Source organism: Taurulus bubalis (assembly GCF_910589615.1).
Source record: "Taurulus bubalis genome assembly, chromosome: 16".
Taxonomy (NCBI): Eukaryota; Metazoa; Chordata; class Actinopteri; order Perciformes; family Cottidae; genus Taurulus; species Taurulus bubalis.
In genome coordinates this window covers 17,311,289-17,334,051 of record NC_136604.1, presented here as the reverse complement: position 1 = coordinate 17,334,051, position 22,763 = coordinate 17,311,289, and the positions used below count along the sequence as shown (strand labels likewise).

The 22,763-nt window shown below is 42.9% G+C and overlaps 1 protein-coding gene across 1 annotated transcript in view; it reads left to right on the top strand.

Moving 5' to 3' along the window:
• ptprua (protein tyrosine phosphatase receptor type Ua) overlaps positions 1-22,763 on the top strand; it is a gene marked incomplete at both ends in the record, with an annotated part of 160,417 nt that overhangs the window by 118,381 nt on the left and 19,273 nt on the right. The window contains 10 exons of the mRNA XM_079232223.1: positions 228-330; positions 2,511-2,790; positions 5,583-5,619; positions 10,055-10,193; positions 11,910-11,939; positions 12,390-12,550; positions 12,915-13,102; positions 16,019-16,091; positions 17,239-17,315; positions 20,336-20,353. Of these exons, the coding sequence (XP_079088349.1) occupies positions 228-330; positions 2,511-2,790; positions 5,583-5,619; positions 10,055-10,193; positions 11,910-11,939; positions 12,390-12,550; positions 12,915-13,102; positions 16,019-16,091; positions 17,239-17,315; positions 20,336-20,353 (1,106 nt within the window). The remainder of the gene's footprint in view (positions 1-227; positions 331-2,510; positions 2,791-5,582; positions 5,620-10,054; positions 10,194-11,909; positions 11,940-12,389; positions 12,551-12,914; positions 13,103-16,018; positions 16,092-17,238; positions 17,316-20,335; positions 20,354-22,763) is intronic.

The window sequence follows — 22,763 nt, the reverse complement described above, 5'->3', positions numbered from 1 at the left end:
GCACTATTATTCATGTCGTGATGGAAGGATCACTCAAAACATCCAAGAAGAAGAAGAGCATCTACTTGTCTTTTAAGCTTAAATCTCTTCAATCTGAACCAGACGTATTTGATCTTTCTCGGCGAATGCAAACATGAACTGCTTCTCTTTTTCTCCCACAGTATTTTAACTCTTTCGCCCCTTCACTCTTCTATGTGGTCTCCCCTACTTCTATTTCCTTTTCGCAGCCCCGGTGTTCGACTATGAAGACATCCCCTCTCCGCTGAGTGAGTCGGAGAGCACCATCACGGTGCTGCTGCGCCCTGCGCTGGCGAGAGGTGCTCCAGTCAGGTACAACCTATACGCTGTGTTCACGCCCACGGCAGCATCCAGTCAGCGCTGTGATATTTATACCTCCAGTCAAAATGAGCTCTCTCATAGCACCAGAAAACAGTTCTCTTGCGGCATAGCAGATGGCATTTTAAGGACAATGTACGAGGAAGCAGAGTGGGGTTTTTCTACGAAGAATTTCTGCAGAGTGTTTGAATTCTCTCAAATTGATTACCAGGGATCTATTCCTCAAAAGGTTGAGCTGTCTCTCTTTGTGCAGCTTGAGCTATTATTGAAACATCCGCCCTCCAGAAAGAAAGAAATGACATAATTATCGCTCTCTCAATCCTGAAACCTGACTCACCATGTCAGACAGTTTTTGGAATGACACCACATGTCAAACCAATCACGTGTTGACCGGTTGACAGCTGTGCCGCTGTAATGAGGAATCGGGGCGGGAGAGAAATGGAAGCACTGGGCTTTGAGGGAAAAGCTGAAAAAGGAACTCAAATCCTTTGTCGCAGACTGAATTCATCTTCGTCAAACATAACGATGCAAATGGAAGTGTGTGGCACGTTGTGTGGCAGCCCTGTATTGCATTTCTTTCAATATATTATATTGATGTTGTAGTCTTTAATGTTTGGTTTCATGGTAGCACGTATGACAGAACATATACAAAGTAACATGCCAATACATATGCATTTAGTGTATTTGGATAAAACAGGCATGTTTCGAATGCTTGGCCGGTGGTGTATTTGTTGCCGCTTTCTCGGAAATATTGAATTATGTTATTCATGGTACCTGGAAATAACTTTTAAAAGGCCCCATAAGCACTTAAAAAGTATGCGACTGTTGAGTAGACTACTTAATGTGTACTTCTCCTTCAGAGGAAAACAGAGTAGTGCTCTCTTGACCTGAATGAGAATCTGGTTATAGAGCAGATTCAGATTTTACTCACAAAACGTATAATAATTAAAATATCGAGAATTATTATTCATTGAACTATCCAGCATTATAAATGAAAAGCTCCACCTTGAACAGGCATTAAGTAATATTATGGACGTTGTGATGATAATGCCTCTCTTTCACTCAGCACTTGGAATCATTTTCTGTGCGGTATTAATAGTTTTACGAAAAGTTATTAGTTTTACTTCACAAAGTTTTAAGCCCTGTGTAAAAAAAAATGTTTTAAAAACCCAGACGTCACCTCCGCATACTTCAGTGAACCCAGAGTGTGAACAGTCTGCTGGTTCAATCAGCTTCATTGTTCGTTTAATAGGCAGTTTTCATACATACTGATTTAATATGTGATTTCAAACACAGTCGAAGTCCAGAGAAGTGAAGAACATCTTGGTTGTGAAGTCATCCAGGATGTACATGTATAGCGTTATCAGGCTATATAGCAGCAAAAGTGAACTGCAGACGACTTGCTGGACTGCAGAGCTCTGAAGCTCCGCACCCACGCTGCTGCACAGAGCGCTGGAGGCGTGTTTGTTCAAAGTTTTTAAATATTGAACGTGTCGTTGGTCCAAATTGCACCAAAGTTCGACACTGCACTCCCTCGGTTCCCCAACAACACACCCGCCTAGTGGGAAGTAGCACAGATAAGCAGCTATGCAAAGAACACACAAAGTTAGATATACAGTGTAATCTAATTCACATAAATAATTAATCCTTTTTTTTTTGTTTTTTACTGTTATTCTCCATTTTGGCAAAAGCTTTTGCAATTTGCTTTGGTGTTTTGCATCAAATAGAAGCATTAGACTACAAGACCAACTGTGATTATGTTTTTTTGTTTTTCCTTTCAACTCTATATTTCTTCTTCAAAATAATTATAGTAATAATTGCCGTGGCTCCCATCAATATAAACCATAATTTAGCAATTTAGCTCTTTATTTCCCCCTCAGAAGAATGTCCGTTTTAAGATTCAACACAAATCTTTAAACGGACATTTTTGTGACTTGGAACTTAGCGTCATAGTTTTGGCTTTAATTCTTGTCATTAATTGAAATATTGTACCAAGTTAATTTCTGAGATCTGGAAATGTGGTGACACTGCTTAATCAGACAGGTTGTACATCAACCGCCAGGTAAGCCAAACCAAAAGGAAACCAGATAAACTAATTGCTCTAAATGTTATGAACATTTATCCCAGTTTACAGACTGGCTCGCTCTACTAAGCTCCGCCCTTTCCTCCCGCAGTGCCTACCAGGTGGTGGTGGTGGAGGAAGATGGCTCCCGTCGGAGGAGGAGGCGGGAGCTGGGCACCGTCGACTGTTTCCCCACGCCGAACTCTCACAGCGAGGCGCAGGCCAAAGGGACGCCGCACTACTACACAGCCGAGCTGACGCCCAGCAGTCTGCCCGAGGCCACGCCCTTCACTGTGGGCGACAACCACACCTACAACGGCTACTGGAACAGCCCTTTAGATCCCACCAAAAACTACCTCATCTACTTTCAGGCCACCAGCAACTTCAGAGGGGTGAGAGCTATTAAGATGCCTGACTAGACTTTTTTGTTTCCAGAGCTCAGACACACACACACACACACACACACACACACACACACACACACACACACACACACACACACACACACACCGCTTTTATGTCCCAGCAACCTTGAGAGTCAATTTAGATTTGTGTCGAGGAAGTCAGACGCAGTGTGCTGAAGGCGGCGCCATGAGAGAGGAAGTTGGCCTCGGCTTGAGCGAGGCTTTATTTGTTTACAAAATGATGTAATGTATGCATTTTTTTAGGATGACTTTGGGTTGATTGTTTTTCTGGTAAATCTTGGACTTGTAAATATTTCATAAATGTTCAATGAAAACCCCACTAAAACACCACTGAAGCAATTTGGTGAATGAATCTTAACAGCTTTGAGGAGATAATTACAATATGTTCTCGCTCATTTTTTTAACCAGTTGTCAGATTCCCTCATATTCAAGCACTTTAAAAACTTTTTCCACCTGACGGGGCGAATCAAACACTGCCTCCCAGGCTGGAAAACAACCTGAACTACTTGAGCAATTGGAAAAGTGACTGAAGCGTGAATAAGAACGTCGCTGGCCCGTGTGCACAGAAGCAGTGAAAGTAAATGCTTTTTAAATCATTAGGCCCATATGGAGCTTATGTGCGCCTGCCTGGCTGCAGCGTCTCATCTGGATATCAGTATCTGATTCTTCAGCCGATGCATCCAGTTTCCTCTGGGTGCTGCTAAGTGGGCCCAACGGCGGCCTCTGGTCTAAGTCAGTCCAGTCCAATTTCCCTGACACCAGCGACGCGCTATCCCCCCGTCATAGACCACTATGTGTTCTAGACTATGGTTCCGTTTCGGGAGAGAAGGGCCGCTCGAGGAGATAGAAAAATATTATTTTGACAATTACCCGGGATAAATTAGATGTATATGGGCTGCCATTGAATTGAACCGGTATTGCTTTGGCAGATGCGTCTTTAGTGGGGCTTGAAAGATGCATTATTGGTGCCGCCAGTTTGTTTTGAAACACAAAAGCATGATTCAACGCGCACTTTTCCATGTATATCTTCTTCCCAATCAAGTCTCAAGGACTCATTATCTAGATATCTGCTATCTGTTGCTCAAACAAATGAAAATACCAGCATGTAATATTTAATTTTCAACCCTCTGTTGCGTTCATCATGAGTTATCATCTGGGATTAACTGTCACTTATCCCACTTTTTACTCACTGGATGAACTGACATGGTATTGGGTTCTGATCTGTGTTTGATCCAGCTTCAGATTTACAATACTCAGATTCATAAGCTTACAGATCTATTACATCTTTTATCTGTCCTCTGTAGCAAAGACATGATTTAGACAGTGCTGCCCACCACTTTCACTATATTAAATGGCAAATATAGCTGGGTATAGCTAATTATCGCTAATTCTGTATATATTTGTACAAGTCAGTGTATGTACTCAAGGTACAGTGAAAGGTAAACTGACAAACCCACAGAGGAGTATTATGCAACTCTCTACAAAGAGTTTTAGCATCTTTAACCTTTGCTCTTGTTTCCTTGCTCTTATCAACACTATCCAGCAGTAGGCAGGTTTCTTTTCCTGTGAAAAAGCTCAGGTAAACACACTGTGCTGTACCTACTCCACAGTAAATAGCAGTGAACACAATAGAGCATGTGTCAGATAAAGAGATAGATGTTCACTAGAGGAGCTGGTGGAGACCAAAAACAAGCTCAAAGGTTAGGAAATGGGAAACAGATTATCACAATTTTAGGGTGATAATACTGTATCTCAATGCTGACACATTTAATATGCATTTCATACCATCTCCAGATGGTGAACAATAACCAGGCTAACTCTCAAATATGTAGTGTTAATGTATACTGACAACAAAACATTTCCACATCTCAACTGGTTTTTGTTATTCACAACATTATTTACTGAGAACACTGTAAACTAAACCTCATTTGATTTTGTCAGGGATTAGAAAAGATTCAGAATTGATAAGCAGAGCCAAAACACTGAAATCTAATTTGATAAAATGCTTTTGAAATCCACTCCTCGGATGGAGATTCAATATCCTGGGTATCCCTCCTCTTAACAAGATGCTCAGCTCAGTTGCATTCAAATTCTTTGACAAGCTCTGGTGTCCGTTAAAAAAACCCCAAAGCCCACCTTGATAGAGGACAGGACGACACATGACACACTACCTGCTGCTGCTGCTGCTTTAATAACCCCCGGGTGGGAGTAAATATGACTTATCTGTCACTGTAAGACATGAGAGGAGATGAGAATCCACTTGTAACAGATTTCCAATTAAAAAAGCTAATTTGGCAACCGTTTTAGGTGAAAGGTTTTTGACTCCAATCTCGGAGCCCAGATTAGCATAATTGCCTATAAAGGCTGATTTAACTTCCTTAAATCTTAATTTGGTAACATGCCCCCTCCATCTCTGGGATAGAGGTGGCTGTTTTTTGGGTGGGAGGTTTGGGGTGGAGCCGATCAGTGGACCCATGTGAGGGGACCTCGAATGGCGGAGGGAAGCAGAGGTCTCTCATATTACAAGCAGATGTCTTCCACTTGGAAATTTCAATTAGTTCCTCCTCCCCATAACAAAGGTCTGGGTGACTTTGCCACACACGGTGTTGCAGGTTTGAGACGAGGCTGTGCATTTGGAGCAGACTGACTCTTAATGAATCAACTTGAACTGTGTGGTCTTTGCTGCTAATCATTGTGTCTTCGTGGTACCGAACCAAAATAATTAACTCCGCCTTTTTTTCTTTCCTTTCTACTCACAGGAGACCAGAATAAACTGCATTCGGATCGCTCGCAAAGGTAACAAGTGCTTTCCTTTTTTCCATTTTTTTATTTTTTTTTAAAGTGCTTCATGGACACCCCCCCGCCCCCCCACATCAAAATGTCATTGTCACATTAATTCTGATTCAATGTGCAGTAAACATGACAATCGCCGAGGCTATCCGCTGGCCTCTTTTATGTGCCTGTTAAATTATAAGCTACCTATGTGGATTGCTGTATCGCTTTACGGGCACGCAAAGAACACAAACGTGACGCATTCAACTGTCCTGGGGACGACGATTCGTCTCTATTAAAGCCCACTGACTTGCATTCAGTCATGAGCTTCATTGTGGAAAAATGGGATGGCAGGGATGTTAATGACGGCTTCACGACTGGGTTCCTCCGGCAAATATATTAGCGGTCAGGTTTTTTAAAAAGTCCCTGGCTGAAGCCTTTCATCTCAACAACTTACTCTGAGGTAAAAACGTATTTGAATTTTATCATCTTTACTCAGTCGTATTTGTAAAGATTCATGTTATATTTTGCTGAGCTCCTTTGTGGTTGCACTAACTCCTGCGGTACATTACCATAATAACTGGTTAAGATAACAAGGTCATACTGGCGACTGCCTGCTCATGTGGTTTTCCTCACGGACTACTTTATTAAACGGTGTCTCGCAGTGTCACAGCCCCGTGTCTCAGCATATTAGGCTGCTGAAGTTATCCTTTGTTGCGAGGGTATGAGAATAAAAGATTCGATAAAGCTACATCCTGACTAAGGGCCTCCTGGCGAGCATAATGGTAAAAAAAAAAAACGTGACTCTCTTGGTGATCATCACCACTGCAGGATTTATCTGCGGTTCCAGTGGTTTCATCTTGGTGGTACGGGGTGCATGTCACAGGCTTCGACAGTTATCCCGGCTCAGGCTGCTTCTCGGGGGGATTTGAAGCGGACTTAGTGTTGTTTTGGGTGCTGCAGCGAAGAAAGCCAACCTCCCACACTAGAGACACACACACAGGAGGAAAGGTGGAAGCAAACATGCGTCAGTGTCCTCTCTTTCTCTCTCTCGCTCTCTCTGTTCCTCTTGAATCACTGACACTGACATTTTGGCAAACCCCTCTTGGGCCCGGATGCCTTTGAAATCCAAGATTGCAGAAACGTATCCTTTTTTCTCCCTGAGAGAGGAAGAAGCGACCATGGGTGTTTGCTTGAGAGACAGACACAGATAGAAGGCTCTCAGTTCAAACAATAGGTGAGAGGGAGAGAGGCAGAGGGTGAAATGAAGTTGTTCCCCCCTCTCTTGTTCCCCGCTGAATTATGCCTGAAGTTTGTAGTGCTCTTACGAAAGGTGGCCGTTAAATTGGATTCTTTCCCCTGAACTCTTTCTTATCTGAAGTGCGATGACACATCAAAGAATTCTGCCTTACTTGTTCTCTGCCGGCGTGTCACGTAAGTGGAAGGGAAGGGTTCCAGTTGTATTTATAGGAGACTTTTTTCTCTCTTTTTTTTTTTACTGTAATTGTGCATATACGACTGTGGCAGGCCCAGCGGACATGCTGATGCCACAGAGGTCCCGTTAAGACGGCTCCTGGCTGCTTTTCATTTCCTCTCTCCAGCTTCCCACTCACAGATGCCGCCAGCTGTGTTCACCAGAACACCTGGCCGAGCCACTGCAGTGGTGGGAGTGTGTGTGTGTGTGTGTTTTTTCTTTATTTTTGTATTCCGCTTTTCTTTCTTTCTATTTGTCCTCAGATGAAACACGGCCAACATTAGCTGACACGAATGAACGGCGAGAAACGGGTTCCAAATCACGTCAAACCGTCTTTGAGAGATTCACCAGTCTGCTACGAGAGCTTTTTTTTTTTTATTCACGTCAGCTCAGCCGGTAGAAAAGCAACACGGTTACAATCAGCCTGTGCAGCATTTTAAAATGTAGCTTAAAATCTGTGTGACAGTTGAATGAAGTGGCCCGGACCTTCATTTGAAAACCAGCTTATATTAGATAAGTGGCTTTCAAATAGAAAAATGTGAGTCACATTTTGGTCTTTTTTTTTTTCTTCTTCTTCTTTCCTTATCTGCCCCCGTTTTAATTTTCTGTTGATGTGCTGTTAATTCTGAAATTGCATTATGTGCATTTCCTCAGCGCTTACAACATGATTGTGCCAGACTCACCATTCTGCTGCTCTGAGAATCTTTTTGAACAGAAACACACATTTTATTCGCTACTACTTTTTTTTCATCTGTGTGGCGCTGGAGTCGATGACACTTACTTCTTGCAAAGACCCTCTTAAGACCATTCCTGACTGCTTTTTTTATTTCCCGGAGAGGTCAAAACTCCCGCAACACAAGAACAACTTTATCGTCATACCGGCAGCACATTTCAGCTTATGGCCTCCATCAGGGTCATCATAAAACACATTACAAAGAAAATTCCTCGGTAATGTGCCGTGTGATGTTATCCCTGTGGATCTCCTTGCAGAACCACAGCAGAATGTATTTTGGTGCAATGGAATTTATTGTGATAACCATTTTTTTTAAAAGCCCTCAAAGCAGAATGGAGTCACCCAGCAATGATTTGTGTGATTATGGCAAGTCTGTCAGGCTGCATTGTCCGCCAGGAGCTGTAGTCGTCACCAATCCACGGCTTATCAAGCCAAACTCAGCATTCTGCCTCACTGTAAAGACTCGTTTTCTCTTTTGTTCTTTAGCCACACACAAACACAGACAACCTACCCCGTGGAGAATCACCGCTTTGTTAAAATACAGAAATGTTGTACATTTCAATTGTTCTGCCAAACTCGTCAATACATGCCCCAGACCCCTTAAATGATTCCATCTCTCTGCATTTAGTTTTATTCCCCACCTTATTTGTTTCTCTCATCAGCGACTTGGCTCGTTAATGAACAACAACGCTGCCAGAAGAGTAATAATGCTCCTTCGATTCATTCATGCTTAATAGCGATTTTTCACTGTTGGGTACAACACAGCGGGGAGCCCAGATGATTCATAGAGGGAGATTTCATGCTGTTGGCTGTGCTGAGATGGGAATACAGACAGAAATGCACTGCGACTGTGACATATGGCTCGGAGGGAACGGGCTGCCTGAATGAGAGCATGCATCAGTTTGCTAAGATAACCGGAGTGTCGTCTCTCCCGGGCCAAACATGTTTAGCTCCCCTTTTGTAGACGTTTGCCGATATCGGGGGCAATGAAATTGTGTGAAATAGCGCCGTCAGATACCGTCAAAATAATAAGTAATACACAGGCTGGCTGACTGTTGTCTCTCCTGTGAAAGCTCAAAGTAGATTTGCGGTGACCTCTAAACACACCTCGCTCCCTCTGCATTTAACAACACAGAGTGAGCATCCTTATCCTGCCAGTGCACTGCAATAAGCGTGCCAAGATTACTGTAAAAGACTCACAACACCACCCAACCTTTTTGTATCCATCGCTGGTTGCACATTATATAAATTAGACTTGAAAGTGAGCTGCAGTCTTTGAAGTGTCGCAGTGATGCGTTCTATGGAAGTGTTATCTCCAGGCAACCCGGTGCACGATAACTAGGAAGCAGCTGACTTTTTACGGGTAATTTAAGTATTGGAACGGGGTCCAATCTCGGGTATACAACAGGTGAAAAGACACAACATGTAGTTGGATTGATGTAACAATCCCACAGTGCAATGCATCGCATGTTTTTCCGATGTGAAAACTCTCGCCTCCACCTGTCAGTGTTAACGATGCAAAAGGAAGTATTTGAAGCCCACCAAGGGATTTCAGTCACATCCGTAGAATTTCTATTAACAAGAAAACACATACACACACAGTATCAGCGAGCTATGCAGTCTATGCTACTAAATCAAGAATCCAGTGCACTGCTGTATATATAAATATCATATATATCATATCATAGATATTATCTTTTATTAATATCTACATATATAAAAACAAACATATGTTTTGTACATTCTTTGAACTGTCGCGCTCAAAGTGCCTGTTCCCGTCTAGTGACACCAATACTGAGGTTTGGTTTCACTCAGAAACAACCTCCATGTATGTGTAGAATTATATTAACAGATGTCCCCAAATCTGGACAAATGAAATCAAAACAATTTGCGTAGCTAGAAACCCCCACTAGGTGTAAGTAGAAGAATGCGTTTCTTTTGGCATTTGGATGGGCTCTCCGTCAAAGCTCTGTCTATAGAAGAAGCACACTTTATTTTTATTTATTTTTAATGTAGAAATTTTGCAGATTTACCAACAGACGTCCAGTGTCAAGACAAGCATAGACTGCCAATCTGCTTTTGATTGTTTCGGTAATTATGCTGAAATTAACGTGACAATGATTCATTAACATAAAACCACTAAAGCGTTTCATTTAAAATCTCGAATAGAACTGAATCGGCATTCACAGTGGCTGCATTTGTAAGATACACGTCCTCCTCCTCTTCCTCTTCCTCTTCCTCACCTCACACAGCTGCCTGTAAGGACTCTAAGCGAGCTCTGGAGGTATCCCAGCATGCCGAAGACATGGGACTGATCCTCGGGGCCTGTGCCGGGGGTCTGGTGGTCCTCATTCTGCTTCTCGGGGCCATCGTCATCATCGTCAAGAAGGGGTAAGTGGCTGCGAAAATGTTTGTGTATCTGCAGGCCAGTTGATGAGAGATGGGTTTTCAGAGTCCAACATTAACGGTCTTAAGTCTTATTGTTCCTCTGTAGCCTATCCAGAGGAGTGAATTTATCTCTATCCCGCTTGGCAGCTAGGGTCTATTGAAGAAAGCATTTGGCAATGAGAGTGAATTACAACCAGAGTTAGTGGAATGGTAGAGCATTAATCCCAAATTCTCCCACCGCTGCCTCAGCCAAGCTTTTGTGTTTCATCTCATCTTTTAATTTCAAGGTCTGCGTGTTGACTGAGCACATTCAAATTCAGCCTGCTTACACTGGAAGCATTGGCCGCTTTCCACCTGCAAATTACCTCTGTCGTCGATGGCACCTTCAGTGTATTCTTCCTTCGCTCGCCGGGCGATGGTGGAACACTCATCTGAGTGTGAAATATTTCATCAAGGGGCATGTTATTCCATTGCCCACTCAATTACATGAGGCGAGCAGCTGTGAGGTGCCAGTGGATGGGTTGGTAATTGCTTAGGAAGGTTGTTTTTGCAGTGTTTTTTTTTTTATTTGGAAAGGAAGTTCTCTGCCCTGAGGATTTTTCTCACAGAGAATAGAATGGGAAGTGAATGGGATGTCTGGAAGAAGGAAGTGACTGATAAGATTCATTGGGCCTATCTCACTGGCACAAAAGGAGCTAGACAGCCCTGTGGAGGAAACGGGAGCAGCCATGTTTATATTTAGCCACCAGATATTGTCACTCATATACAGTTAGACTGTATCCGTAAATATGTTTCGGTTCGGTCATTAATCGGAAAAATTAGAGCCTCCCCCCTGCGACGTAACTCAGTCGGGTGCTGGTCAAACGCAGGCAATGGAAAAGAGGAAATAAAAATAAAAGAGTTTGCTGCACTCCAAAACTCAGCTCTGGACCAACTTCAAACTTGAGTGAGCAACTTTTTTTGCAGACATTTAGCTCAGTTTTTAGACACACACACACACACACACACACACACACACACACACACACACACACACACACACACACACACACACACACACACACACACACATCTACTCCTTTCATTTCCAATTTAACATTTAAATTCCCTTATTTCTTTTATTGAAATACTTAAAAGCACATTTTAGCCAACTTGGAGAAGTTACACTGTTTAGGAATTGCCTCATAAACCCTTTTGGGAGACATTTGAAAACTTTTCAAATCCAGATTCAACGCTGTTGAAAACAATGCAGTGCGCCTTTAGTTCTTTGAAAAAAATATATTTTCCCCGTCCTATGTTTTCATTAATTAATTAAATAAATAATCTAAATTGTGCCTATAATGGCACATGTGTGTTGTGTCTACATGGTTCCCTGTTTATATGAGAAGTTATTATGCATTAAAACTGTCACTACAGGACAATTAAGACATCAGCCTCCTAAATACAGCGACATTAATCCAGGTTTAACCTACAGAAACCTCAGAAAATATAAAAATATGAAGCCTCCATTGGTCCGGAGCTGAGTGCTGGTGCGCAGCAGGCCCTTCCTTCATCCTTTACGCTTTGATCCTGCTTCATGATTGCTTGCTAGGAACATTCCAACCCACTGAGCATCTTCATTTATCTTTCTGATGCCCATCTTGATAAACCATAGTCGCCTCTCTTTTTTTTCTCCTCACTCTCTGTCTCTCTCCTTTCCTCCTCCCTCATGCTAATCAGAAGGGACTTCTATTCTTACCCTTACTACCCGTAAGTTACTCCTTTCTCCATCTCTACATCCTGACGCCATCTTCCCCTTGCTTGCCCTTCGTAGTCCCAGGATTACGAGAGTGGAAATGAGCATTGCTATCTCCACCGCATCCTCCAGTGTCGACCCCCCTTCCTTCCTTCCTTCCTCCTCCTCCTCTTCTCGCTCCACCACAACCCCACCGCCACCCTCTGACACTCTTTTGCTATCACCAAATCGCACTTTCCCCCTCGTCCAGTTTCAATCTCGTAGCCCTTATATTTCCCCCTCAGTCCAATTTCTCATCTCCTCACCCGTCCTCTTTTCCTTTCTTCCTTATCTGTTTGCTTGTCTTTCTCTCATTCTGCCCCGTCTCTGCTGTCCTCTCTCTATTATTACTCCCTGCCCCCTCTCTCTTTCTCTTTCTCTTTCTCTCTCTTTATCCTCCTGCCTCTCTCTCTGCATCTCTACAGTAGGAAGAAGGTGGCCATAAACAAGGCAGCCATGTCCTACAGGCAGGAGAAAAGTCGGAAGCTGAGCTCTTTAGACTGCAGCATGACGGAGCAGAGCACTCTCCAGCAGGACGAGAGGATGGCCCACTCCTTCATGGATGCCCACGGCTGCAACGCTCGAAGTAAGACAACTCGGAACATATGGGCTACTCTTGAGAAAGTGTCTGGAGAGATGAAGATCCCTCCTCCCTGACCTTCAGCCATGTTTACTTCCAAGCATGTATCCAATCTGTTCTGCCAGACCATAAGGTGCTCTCAACAGAGAAATCTCCTGCAAGTCTCATGTCTGTTTGAATATTCTGCAGCGCCAGTCTCAGGCTCACGTCTCTGCAGAGGCGCTGACTTCTTTTCCTTGAGCTTCCCCCTCGAGACTTTTCAGCCGAGGTTTACATTAATAAAAAAAGAAAGAAAAGAAGCGACTCTCCGCGTCGTGGAGTGCATAATGTCAGCGCTGTGCCTTGAACCGTATGCGTTTGTGTTCCCCAGATGAACAGCGTAGCTCCGTCAACGAGTCCAGCAGCTTACTGGGAGGCTCGCCCCACCGCCACTGCCGCAGGAAGAGCTCGCCCTATCACACGGGTCAGCTGCACCCTGCAGTAAGGGTGGCTGACCTCCTCCAGCACATCAACCAGATGAAGACAGCAGAGGGATATGGCTTCAAACAAGAATATGAGGTAGGAGGGAGAAAAGAAACATAGACTATCCTAGTTGTTGGGTGTACTTTGGGTCTCGGGCTGTTTTTCATGGTTTTGGCTACGTTCCTGTAGGTCCAATTAGTGGAAATCGTGCCTCAACACTTAATGATATTGTGCTTCCACAAGGGGGAAATGACTGGCTGTACAAGCGAGGGACAACAGTTAAGACTTAACTAAAGATGTACATGCTCACCGAGCAGGTGTAAGTTAAGTCTTGCGTGTACATGCTCACCGAGCAGGTGTAAGTTAAGTCCTCATCATCTGTTGAGATGGCGGAGGAACTAATGGTAGAAGAGCCGGTAATCACCTTTGGAGCACATTTTCTGTGACAGGCTACATCCTTTTTATTTGAGACAATAGAGTAAAAGAAAGCAGATGCTGTCGTGCACAATGTTGTCCAGTTACTGTTCACTCGGATTAGACAACAGCACGAGTAGGATCTCATGCTGCATTAACTTAAACTAGGCCACATGCTTTTGTCCGTATTTGTGACAGCTCGGGTGCTCAAACCTTTCTCTACCATCTTGACTTCCCTTTCTCCGGCGGGGACTGAAAGACAAATAAATAAACATAAGGCATCGTTTCAACATTGCTGATATCGGTTTATTTTATATTTGCAGCCAGTCTCTGTGTCACTGCAGACAACCGCAGTGTCTACTTTAATAACGCTAAAATGGAGCGTTTGAAACTCACGAGCATGCAGTTTCACTTCATTTGCATTAACGACAGGATGCAGATGTGCTGAACTCTCTGTTGCTGTGTGGACTAATCATGACTTTCGAAGTTACTCCTTTCTGCTTTCTCTTTACTTTAATATGAGTCTTATTTAATATTTTTGCACATCCACCTGGAGGAAGCCAGATGCACTTTTTCGATTCATTAAGATCCCTGAGGGTCTCACAAATTTCCCTCCAACAAAATCAATGTATGGGTCACTTTTTCACTCCTCGATCTGGCTCCCTATCGCCTGGAGAAATAAACAAGATGAGGGGGGATCAGCGTGCACACTGCTGTCAGACTTCATAACCCTTATTTCCCACAGGGTCGGGCTGCTGCCATTGATCAGACATGGTGCAAGGCATTATGGGAGGGTTGCATATGAGTCAAGCCCTCTGTGTGGGTCGGGAACTATGTGTGTTGTGCATGGAAGCCAACATCTGAAACCAGAGCCGGTGAATAAAGCCATTCGTAGAAAACATCTCATTCTCCATGACGGATGCAGCCCTCCTATGGATAAATCTGTCATCTTGTTATCACCTGGAACTGCAGCTTCCCCTCAACACTGCAACACACTGATATGATGTAGAGCCCAAACAGTTGCCAAACAGTTATTGGACCAGTTACAATATCGAGTTTGATCCTTTCGATTTAAATGAAATGAAATGATTCCTGCCAACATTTGTGTTTCAACCCTTAGATTTGGATCATTAAAGCTGCATTAAAAAATGACAACAACAAATAGCAGCTCACTTTTATGTTACATGTTTTTTTATCTTAAAAGTAGTTTAATGCGGCTTTAAATAACTGTGAGCAACAAGAAAAATAGATTAGTGCTAGTATACTAATCGTTTGACAAATCCATGTGCTGCAATTTCAGTGAGAAACACATACTTGTATGTGTACTGTATCTGTGCTATCGGCTATAATAAGCTCTTGTTTAAAGATTTATTTTTGTCAAAATCAAATCAGCTGTAATCAGCTGTGCGTTAGTTATATAATGGACATGTGAGTACACAATTAAATAGCTCCTGTGGATTGCATTATATGTGGTCATCAACACAAGGTTGGAACAGTTTTGATGCTTTAACATGGAAAATGTTTGTGTTTTCTCCTAAGTGGGCAGGGTTAGTTTTGGGGGGGGAATGTTGCCGACTTCCATGCAACAACAATAACAATGGCAATATTCCATCATTTAAATAACAATTGATGACGGCTGTTGGGTTTGTTTGCTAATGTTGCCAACCCATACAGACCCGACGGAGCAGATTAGCTGGATCATTCATAAATAATAACTCATTCATAAATGAACAATGTTACAGAGTTTATTCTTTCAGTGTCGACCATGTTCACTTCAACTAATAAACTATTATGGAGAGAAAATAAATGAGGTAAAGCTCCGAGATGTTGAACAGAATGTTGTTGAGGCAGCGTGCTGGACGGAGGCAGGTTTGTTAAGCAGGATTGTATCAGACATCACCTGTGCAGGGTCCAGTGACAGGTGCAATCCCCTGATCAGCTGGCTTTGCACGGGTCTACAGGGGATCTCAGGTGGGCCCAATCCTCCCTCGCTCAGGGTGGATTGTTTGGCTGCAGATGAGAGACGGCGTGCCTCAGTCTGAGAGCAGGGAGATCAGCCCGCGGCTTAAAATGCAACAGGATCTGACACCAGGACCATCTACGCTCATATGTCGTACATCTTTCTCCATTCGGCTCTTCTCTCACATATAGAATTGATTTAAATTCAATGACACGTCTTGTTGCGCCAGCAGATTTAATAGATGGGTGTGCCAATAAACAGCTGTCACAAATTTAGCAGTTTAACACTCTGGTATTATAGAGCAATGGCTTTCTTCAGGCGGTGAGCCCCACACTGTGAATGACTGCAGTGGGGCGCCTCCTCCTCCTCCTCCTCCTCTTCTTCCTCCTCCTCCTCTTCCTCAAGGCCGCAGCCATCTCTCAGTGCCGTGTGTCATCTCTCAGCCTCAGCCTCTCCCCACTATGTTGTGGCAGATGTCTGTTGATGACTTGGCAAGATGCTATAATAGTGAAGTTACTCAGACAACCTCGGGGTAACACTTTGGAGTGCAATTAGCAAAAATGTTTTCTACCGTGAGTTTCAAGATTTTGTAATATGTTGTCTTATTAAACTCAACATGTGATCTCTTAACTTTGCAGAGCTTTTTTGATGGCTGGGACGTCACGAAAAAGAAGGACAAGACCAAAGGAAGGAACGACAGCCTGCTTAACCGTAAGTACTGTGAGGCTGCAGGCAAGGAAACACTAATGCTGTTGGATCCTGGCTCTAAATCAGTCTCAATTTCACCGTAGGTTACAGCACATCTTAACATTGAAAGCTGTTCATGCATACACTGTAAAATACATCACCATTTAACGACACTGCGACCGCGTTTTAAAGGCTGTTAACACCACCCAATAATTATGTTTACTCCTGGTTGTTGATTCTAGGAAAAACAACCCTTGATATGGTTACGGTTTGATTCATTAAAATTGATTGTAAATAGTGTTTTTGAAACGTTAGCCTCGATAGCAGGCACATTCAATATCTTAATACGGCGTAGTGCTCGTTTACAGTCGATGTGGAATAGCCCCTGGAATTACATTAGAAGTTACGAGACACTAAACATAGAAGCTTTTAAAAGAGGAGGCAGGTTTCATCACAGACTCAGCAGTTTAAGTGCGTCCAAACTTAAACTGTGTGCAAGTCAAAACAAGTTTCTGAAGTCTCTTACATTCTCTGTTAGGTTGAAATTGCAGTTACAGTTGCGGTAGCTGCTGTATATGAGGCGGGAGTCATCACAGCTTTTGCAGACTGACCCCTAAAGGATCAATCCGTATTATTAATGCTTGAATTCTACTTTCATTGCTTTGGCAATCTTTTCTCTTGGTTGACATTGTACTCACCAAAGATGAGTTCTTCTGCGTAGTGAGGTTTGCAGAGAAGGAGATCAGTGGTGTCAGATCAATACTCACTCTCAGCAGATAGCCTTTGCTTAGCTATCAGAATAGGTATCAGTGGAGGACATATTGGATCCTTGCACCCGTATGTGCAATAATCTGTGTGATTGTTTGATTGCTTGTGCCTCTTTTTTACCAATGTTGTTGGAAACCCTTGTCTCAGTGATTTTTGAGGACAGTGCCATTAGTGTTGATAGAAATGATGGCCAAACTGTTCTAATAAAGCAAGATTATCCTTTGATTGCTGAGAAAAGTAGAGCTAATTGTTGTTATGACACATGGTTAGATTCCGGTGTCGAGGACTTTTTTTTTTGCATGTCATGTCCCTCTCTCTCCACACCATAACCTTAATTTAATTTGACAGCCTGAGATCTGCTTTTGTATTATTAAAAGCCAAATCCTTTTTTTGTGCATTTCAGATGATCGCCATCGAGTCAAGCTCCACTCTCTGCTCGCAGACCCCAGCTCCGATTATGTCAACGCCAACTACATCGACGTAAGTCACCCACACGCCTATTGTTTCTCCTACTCCCTCAGCTCTTTCTATACTAATCCCACAGCTCCACCTTAAGAGCTCATACTAGTCATCTCCTATTGTTGTGGTTGACCCAGTGCTGGACCAGAAGACATCTCCACATCTGAGAAATATGTGAGCACTTTGTTACTCAGACTGAACTCTCCATTTAGTAACTACACCCACAGCGTATAGAAATATATCAATGTGTGCTAGTACGTGCACACGCAGGCTTTGAGGCGAGATTTTATCGCAGCAACCCCCAAAGATCCTACAAGAGCCCATAAGCTCTGAGCGGCGTGCCTCGTGACTCACCCAAATGCTTTTTTAAGGCGACATTCCACCGTAGTTGGACTCGGTATCGCACGGCTGATCCTTTCATCTACTTTCAGATATTTTGATCTCACCTACAGTTCAGCTCGAGTGGGTACCTCAGAGAGCCGCTACAGTTCCAGCAGCGGCGGCATGAACTCTTGCCGGATCTCAGCAGCTTTGCATGAGATGGTCAAAACTATCTGAAGGACAGACCATGTGGTCTACAGCCCAAGTATTAAGGAGGAGTCACTTGAGGGTAACTGGGAGCTCTCAACTGCCTTGCCTTATTTTTTTTTCACTGTCTACCGCAGCTCTCACTCATTGCAGGGTGAGTTGGTATGCTCTCTGCATGCACTATTGCGCACTGAATATATTTTTTCCTTTTGTTTGCTGAACAAAAGGAAATGTAAAGTGGACAGAAGGGGCGCGATCTGTAGTGGATTGCTGACTCAGCGCGTGTGGGTGGCATTGGTTAAAGCGGAACGTCAAAGCTCACAGTGCGGCGCGTGGCCACTCCATCCCCTTTAGTGCTCCGTGAGGGCTCCATTAGGATGAACGCTCCAAGGACCTTTGTGTCATTAACTGTGCCATCTACAGCACCGCCTGCATGTTATGCCAAGACCCCTGGCTCACAACACTGCGGCGAAATGATGCCGAGTGATTCATGGAAGACGGCAAGGTTGGAATAAATGGAACATTGCTTTTTTTTTTTTTTTTAAAGGTTAAACTGAAAAAGTTCCATCCCCTCGCTCCTCTCAATCACATACAGTTGTTCATACACTTTTTCTTTGGCACTGGTAGCAGCAAGACGTAACATTTTTGTGTCAAATCTGTAGATGTTCCTTTTGTTGCCGTCGTTGGCTGACGGGTGTAGCCGAATACAAATGTGACACCGTCATCACCAGTTCTTGAAAGATTCTGCGTTCACTGTTATTAACAGCAGCTGTCAGTCAGTCTGTTCTTGCTCTGGTGCTGAGGCAGTGACGCCTGTCACACTTGTGTTGGAATCAACAGTAATTAGTTTGTAATGAGATAAAGTTAGGAAGTAATGGCTGAGCAGACAAATCCAAAGGACTAATTTCTTTGTATGGCAGACAAATTCAGCGTTGGCTTAAAACTCATTATACTTTGTATATCATGTATCTTCATCTGTCACCTGGAGAGGGGTGAATAACCCACTTCATTTGCCGGTGTCACCTTTGAAGAATTCCAGTTTCCAACTTAGTTTGAGGAACTTTCAACTATTTAATTAGGTAGTTTTTGCCATCTCTCCCATTTGTAATAATAACGTTTTACTCAGGAAATCAATTTTCTGTTCAACAAGTCATATTTGGGGTCTGCTCAGTTTTGGGTTTATCTCCAAGATCAGGGACTCCAGGCTCATAACACATTCTGAGGACCACCTTCCCAAATAAATGACCGAACCAAAAAAAAACACAACAAAAAAGGAGAAATGGTAAACTGGGCTGTAAATATGTGTTATGACACTGTCAGCTGGAATGATAAATGTAAGATAGATATTCTGTTTTCTGCCACCCATCCCCGTTTGCCGTTATGACTCCAAATGCAATGTATTAAGGGTCATTTTTCCTCACCGCCCGATTTGGAGATTTTACTGTCGCAGGTTTGTCTCCCACAATATTTTGTATCGCTGCATCCAAGATAACGTTAGCTCGCGAAAAGTAACAAAACATGCTTCACTCTACCTGTCAATTCTTTGTGATTTGCTTGGGGATATAAACGTAACTGGTCATTTAAATAATGCATCATTACCGTTTCTATTCATGTGAATTGTTGAGCACATTTATATATATAAAAAAAACTAGCTTTGTAAATTACCCCAAACATATTATTAATTGAATCTGACAATTTAGAAGTAGCGCTGATCCCACAAGTGGGCCCTGGCCCAGTGGTTGAGAACAGCAAGTTTAGATAATTTGGATAAACTGTTAAATATATTTATCTCGCAGTCTGATTGTCAGACCGCTTCATCTGAGTTTTTAAATAATGTAGACGTGTTCCCAGATCTCATGAAGCTGCTGAGTACCTGGAGCCCACATGAATAGTCATCATAATTATATTTGATAGAAACGACAGACCAAACCAAGTTGGTTGACTGTCAAGTGTCGATTTATCCAATATGGATGTAATTCCTTGAAATACTGAACGGGCCAAGTGCTGCAGAACACACTGCAACTTTTGAAGCAAGCCTTCACCTTGAGCAATTGATAGAATGTATTCAATTACATCTATTTCCTGAGGCATCGTCCCTACCATGCCCTCTTTCATCGCAGATCGTGCTAAGGTGTCATCTGTGTTATTAACACCAAGGACAACTCTGTGTCATCACTGGCTTCAGATCAAAACCTTCTCCCTCTCTGCCTATTTACCCCAAACTAAATAAAGATGTAGCATGCAAAAGGTGAGAAGGTGAGAACAGGAAATTGATACTATAGCACAAAAGTGGCCTCTGCATTGAAACATGGGAATTTTAGCCTTTCGAACATTTTTCTCTCCACAGGTCCGAAAGGCAATCTGCTCTCTAACATTTCATTACCCTCTTTTCCTGGTCTTTAATCACAATAACTAGCTCTTGTTTCCTCCCCTACTTTCTGTCTGTCTTTCTTTCTTTCTCTCTCTCTCCGTTTTCCACCCGCCCCCGTTTTCAACCGTTTGGCATCTCTTAGATTCGGATAAACAGGGAAGTAAGTATCTAGCTTCTCTTCTCTTTCCATCCCCTCTTGCTTTTCATGCTGCCCCCTCTCGCTGTCCCTGCCAGCCCTCCATGGCTCCCTTCCAACTGCAGATCTTCCTTCCATTTTCCTTTTTGAGCCTCTGAGCTTGTCCGCCATCACTTTTCCCCTGAGTTAAATTCTTTCCAAACTGAGTGCAGCAGTGTCCTCTTTCATCCATATTCAGATGCTCACCTGGGGTTCTTGCTTAACATCAGGCTGTCTTATAAAAGACCTGGTATGCCGCAGAGGAGAGGAGACTAGGTCAAATCAAGCAACTCCGATCACAGCAAGCAATGGAAACATACATACGATGACAGTGAACTGGGGGAGGGGGGGCAAGAAGTATTTTAGAGACAACTACCTTTCTTTCTTTTTTCTATATCCTTGTGGAATAGTTGGTACTGGATGTCTCGTGACTTGGTGTCTTAATAGCAGAGCTTCCTGGTGAGGGGTTATGGCTGACTAGTTAACCAATTACACTCTAGTCACAAACGCTAGTAGAGCTAGCTCCAGGTAGCAATTTAGAAAGCTTGTTAACTTCCAGTTTGAAGGCTAGGCAGCATGTTCACTGTTAGCTAGCAAGTTCTAAGGATGGTTAGCTTCCAGTTAGACGTTTATAAAAAACGTATCAACCGCCAGTTAGCAAGTTAGATAGTTTGTTAACTTCCAGTTTGAAGGCTAAACAGCATGTTCACTGTTAGCTAGCAAGTTCTAAGGATGGTTAGCTTCCAGTTAGACGGTTATAAAAAACATATTAACCTCCAGTTAGCAAGTTAGATAGCTTGTTCCAGTTAGCAAGTTAGATAGCTTGTTCCAGTTAGCAAGTTATGAAGCTCGTTAATTGCCAGTCAGCAAGTTAGCTTATTAGCTTTCAGTTAACAGTTAGATGTTTTACCTCGTCGTAGCAAGTTAAACATCAATGCATGTGAACATACATGTGAAATACATGTAACATTTTACCTGAATTTAACCCATTCTAAGCATTTACTAGCAGTGGGTCTGCTGTCTGGGGAGCAACTTGTGAATCAATGTCTCGATCAAGGACAAACAGGAGGAGCTGGGGATCAAACTATCGACCATGTTATTGAAGGACAACTTTAAGGTGTTAAAAGTGAAAGTCTTAATTTAAAAAACACAGAATTCTTCAATAACAATGTCAAGGGGATCCAAACACTATCTGGCAGCTTTTGATTGGGATGGTAATTGCTCTCACACAAATAACTCCACAGGAAACAAATTCTTGCAATTTTTGGCAACAAGGAAAGGAAGCAACAACAGCGATAATTTTGCTCACTTGGAATCTAAAATACAATGCTGGGTAGTCTTTAAAAAACACTTTGACGATCATTTGTGTATTTTGAAACTGATGTCAGATTTGGCAATAATGCTGTTATCCATAGCCTCAACCTGCGCTTAAGAAGCTTTTCATCCACCCACCCGTTCCCTTATTTCACTTTCCACGTAGATGATTTTTAAAAGGGCAGCTGTAAGGTATTTGAATATGTTGATCCTGCAGTCTGACTAGAAAAATGACAAACAAACAAAAACCATAGGTGTCACAAAACCTTGATCCTGGTCATTTATTCTCCACCGAAAAATCTTTAAAACTCCCCTTAATGTCCTCCAATTCTCCGAGGGAGGATTTCTATCAACATTTAACGTTTCAGAACGACTCTACAAGTGATTCTGAGATGCATGATCAATACGCGCACTTATTTTTCATTTACTTTCATTCACCGAGGTCAGCCAAATATATCCAAGCAAGACAAGTTATTTATCCAGTTGTTGTGATCGTGTTGATCAGCTTTCCTCTTCTCAAATGACTCTGCATGTTTTCGTTTTTTTTTCTTCTTTTTTTTCAATCCATTGTGAATTCACATTGCTTGATTTATTATTTATTTATTTTCTGCTCATCTGCTGTTGAAAAAAATGTGGTTACCTAGGTGACAGACAGAAAGCTGGTTGGCTCAGGGAAACTCTGCAGAGGAAGCTCATGGGAAACGAGGGTCGCTGCACTCTTTCATTGCGATGGCCATCCATCTCAACTTCCCTCTGTGGCATGACAGTTATGGAATGTAATTTGTGTGCCTGCCTGGCTGAATAATGTGTATGTGTGTGTGTGTGTGTGTGTTTGTGGGATTTGTTTTGTGTTTGGGGGCATCTGTACAGTATTTGTACAAATGTTTACCCTATACAACAGGTGGAATCACTTTACCCATGATTGATGAGAGGGCGCACTGATCTTAATTCTTGGGCTCCATCACGCTTGGCTGCTTTGCATTCAGCGCACAGGGTTGGCCCGGTGTACGGCCAGGGCGCCGCTAATAACCTTCCAGACCGCGCACACTGTATCATAACTGCACTAATGCCAAGCTGAGCA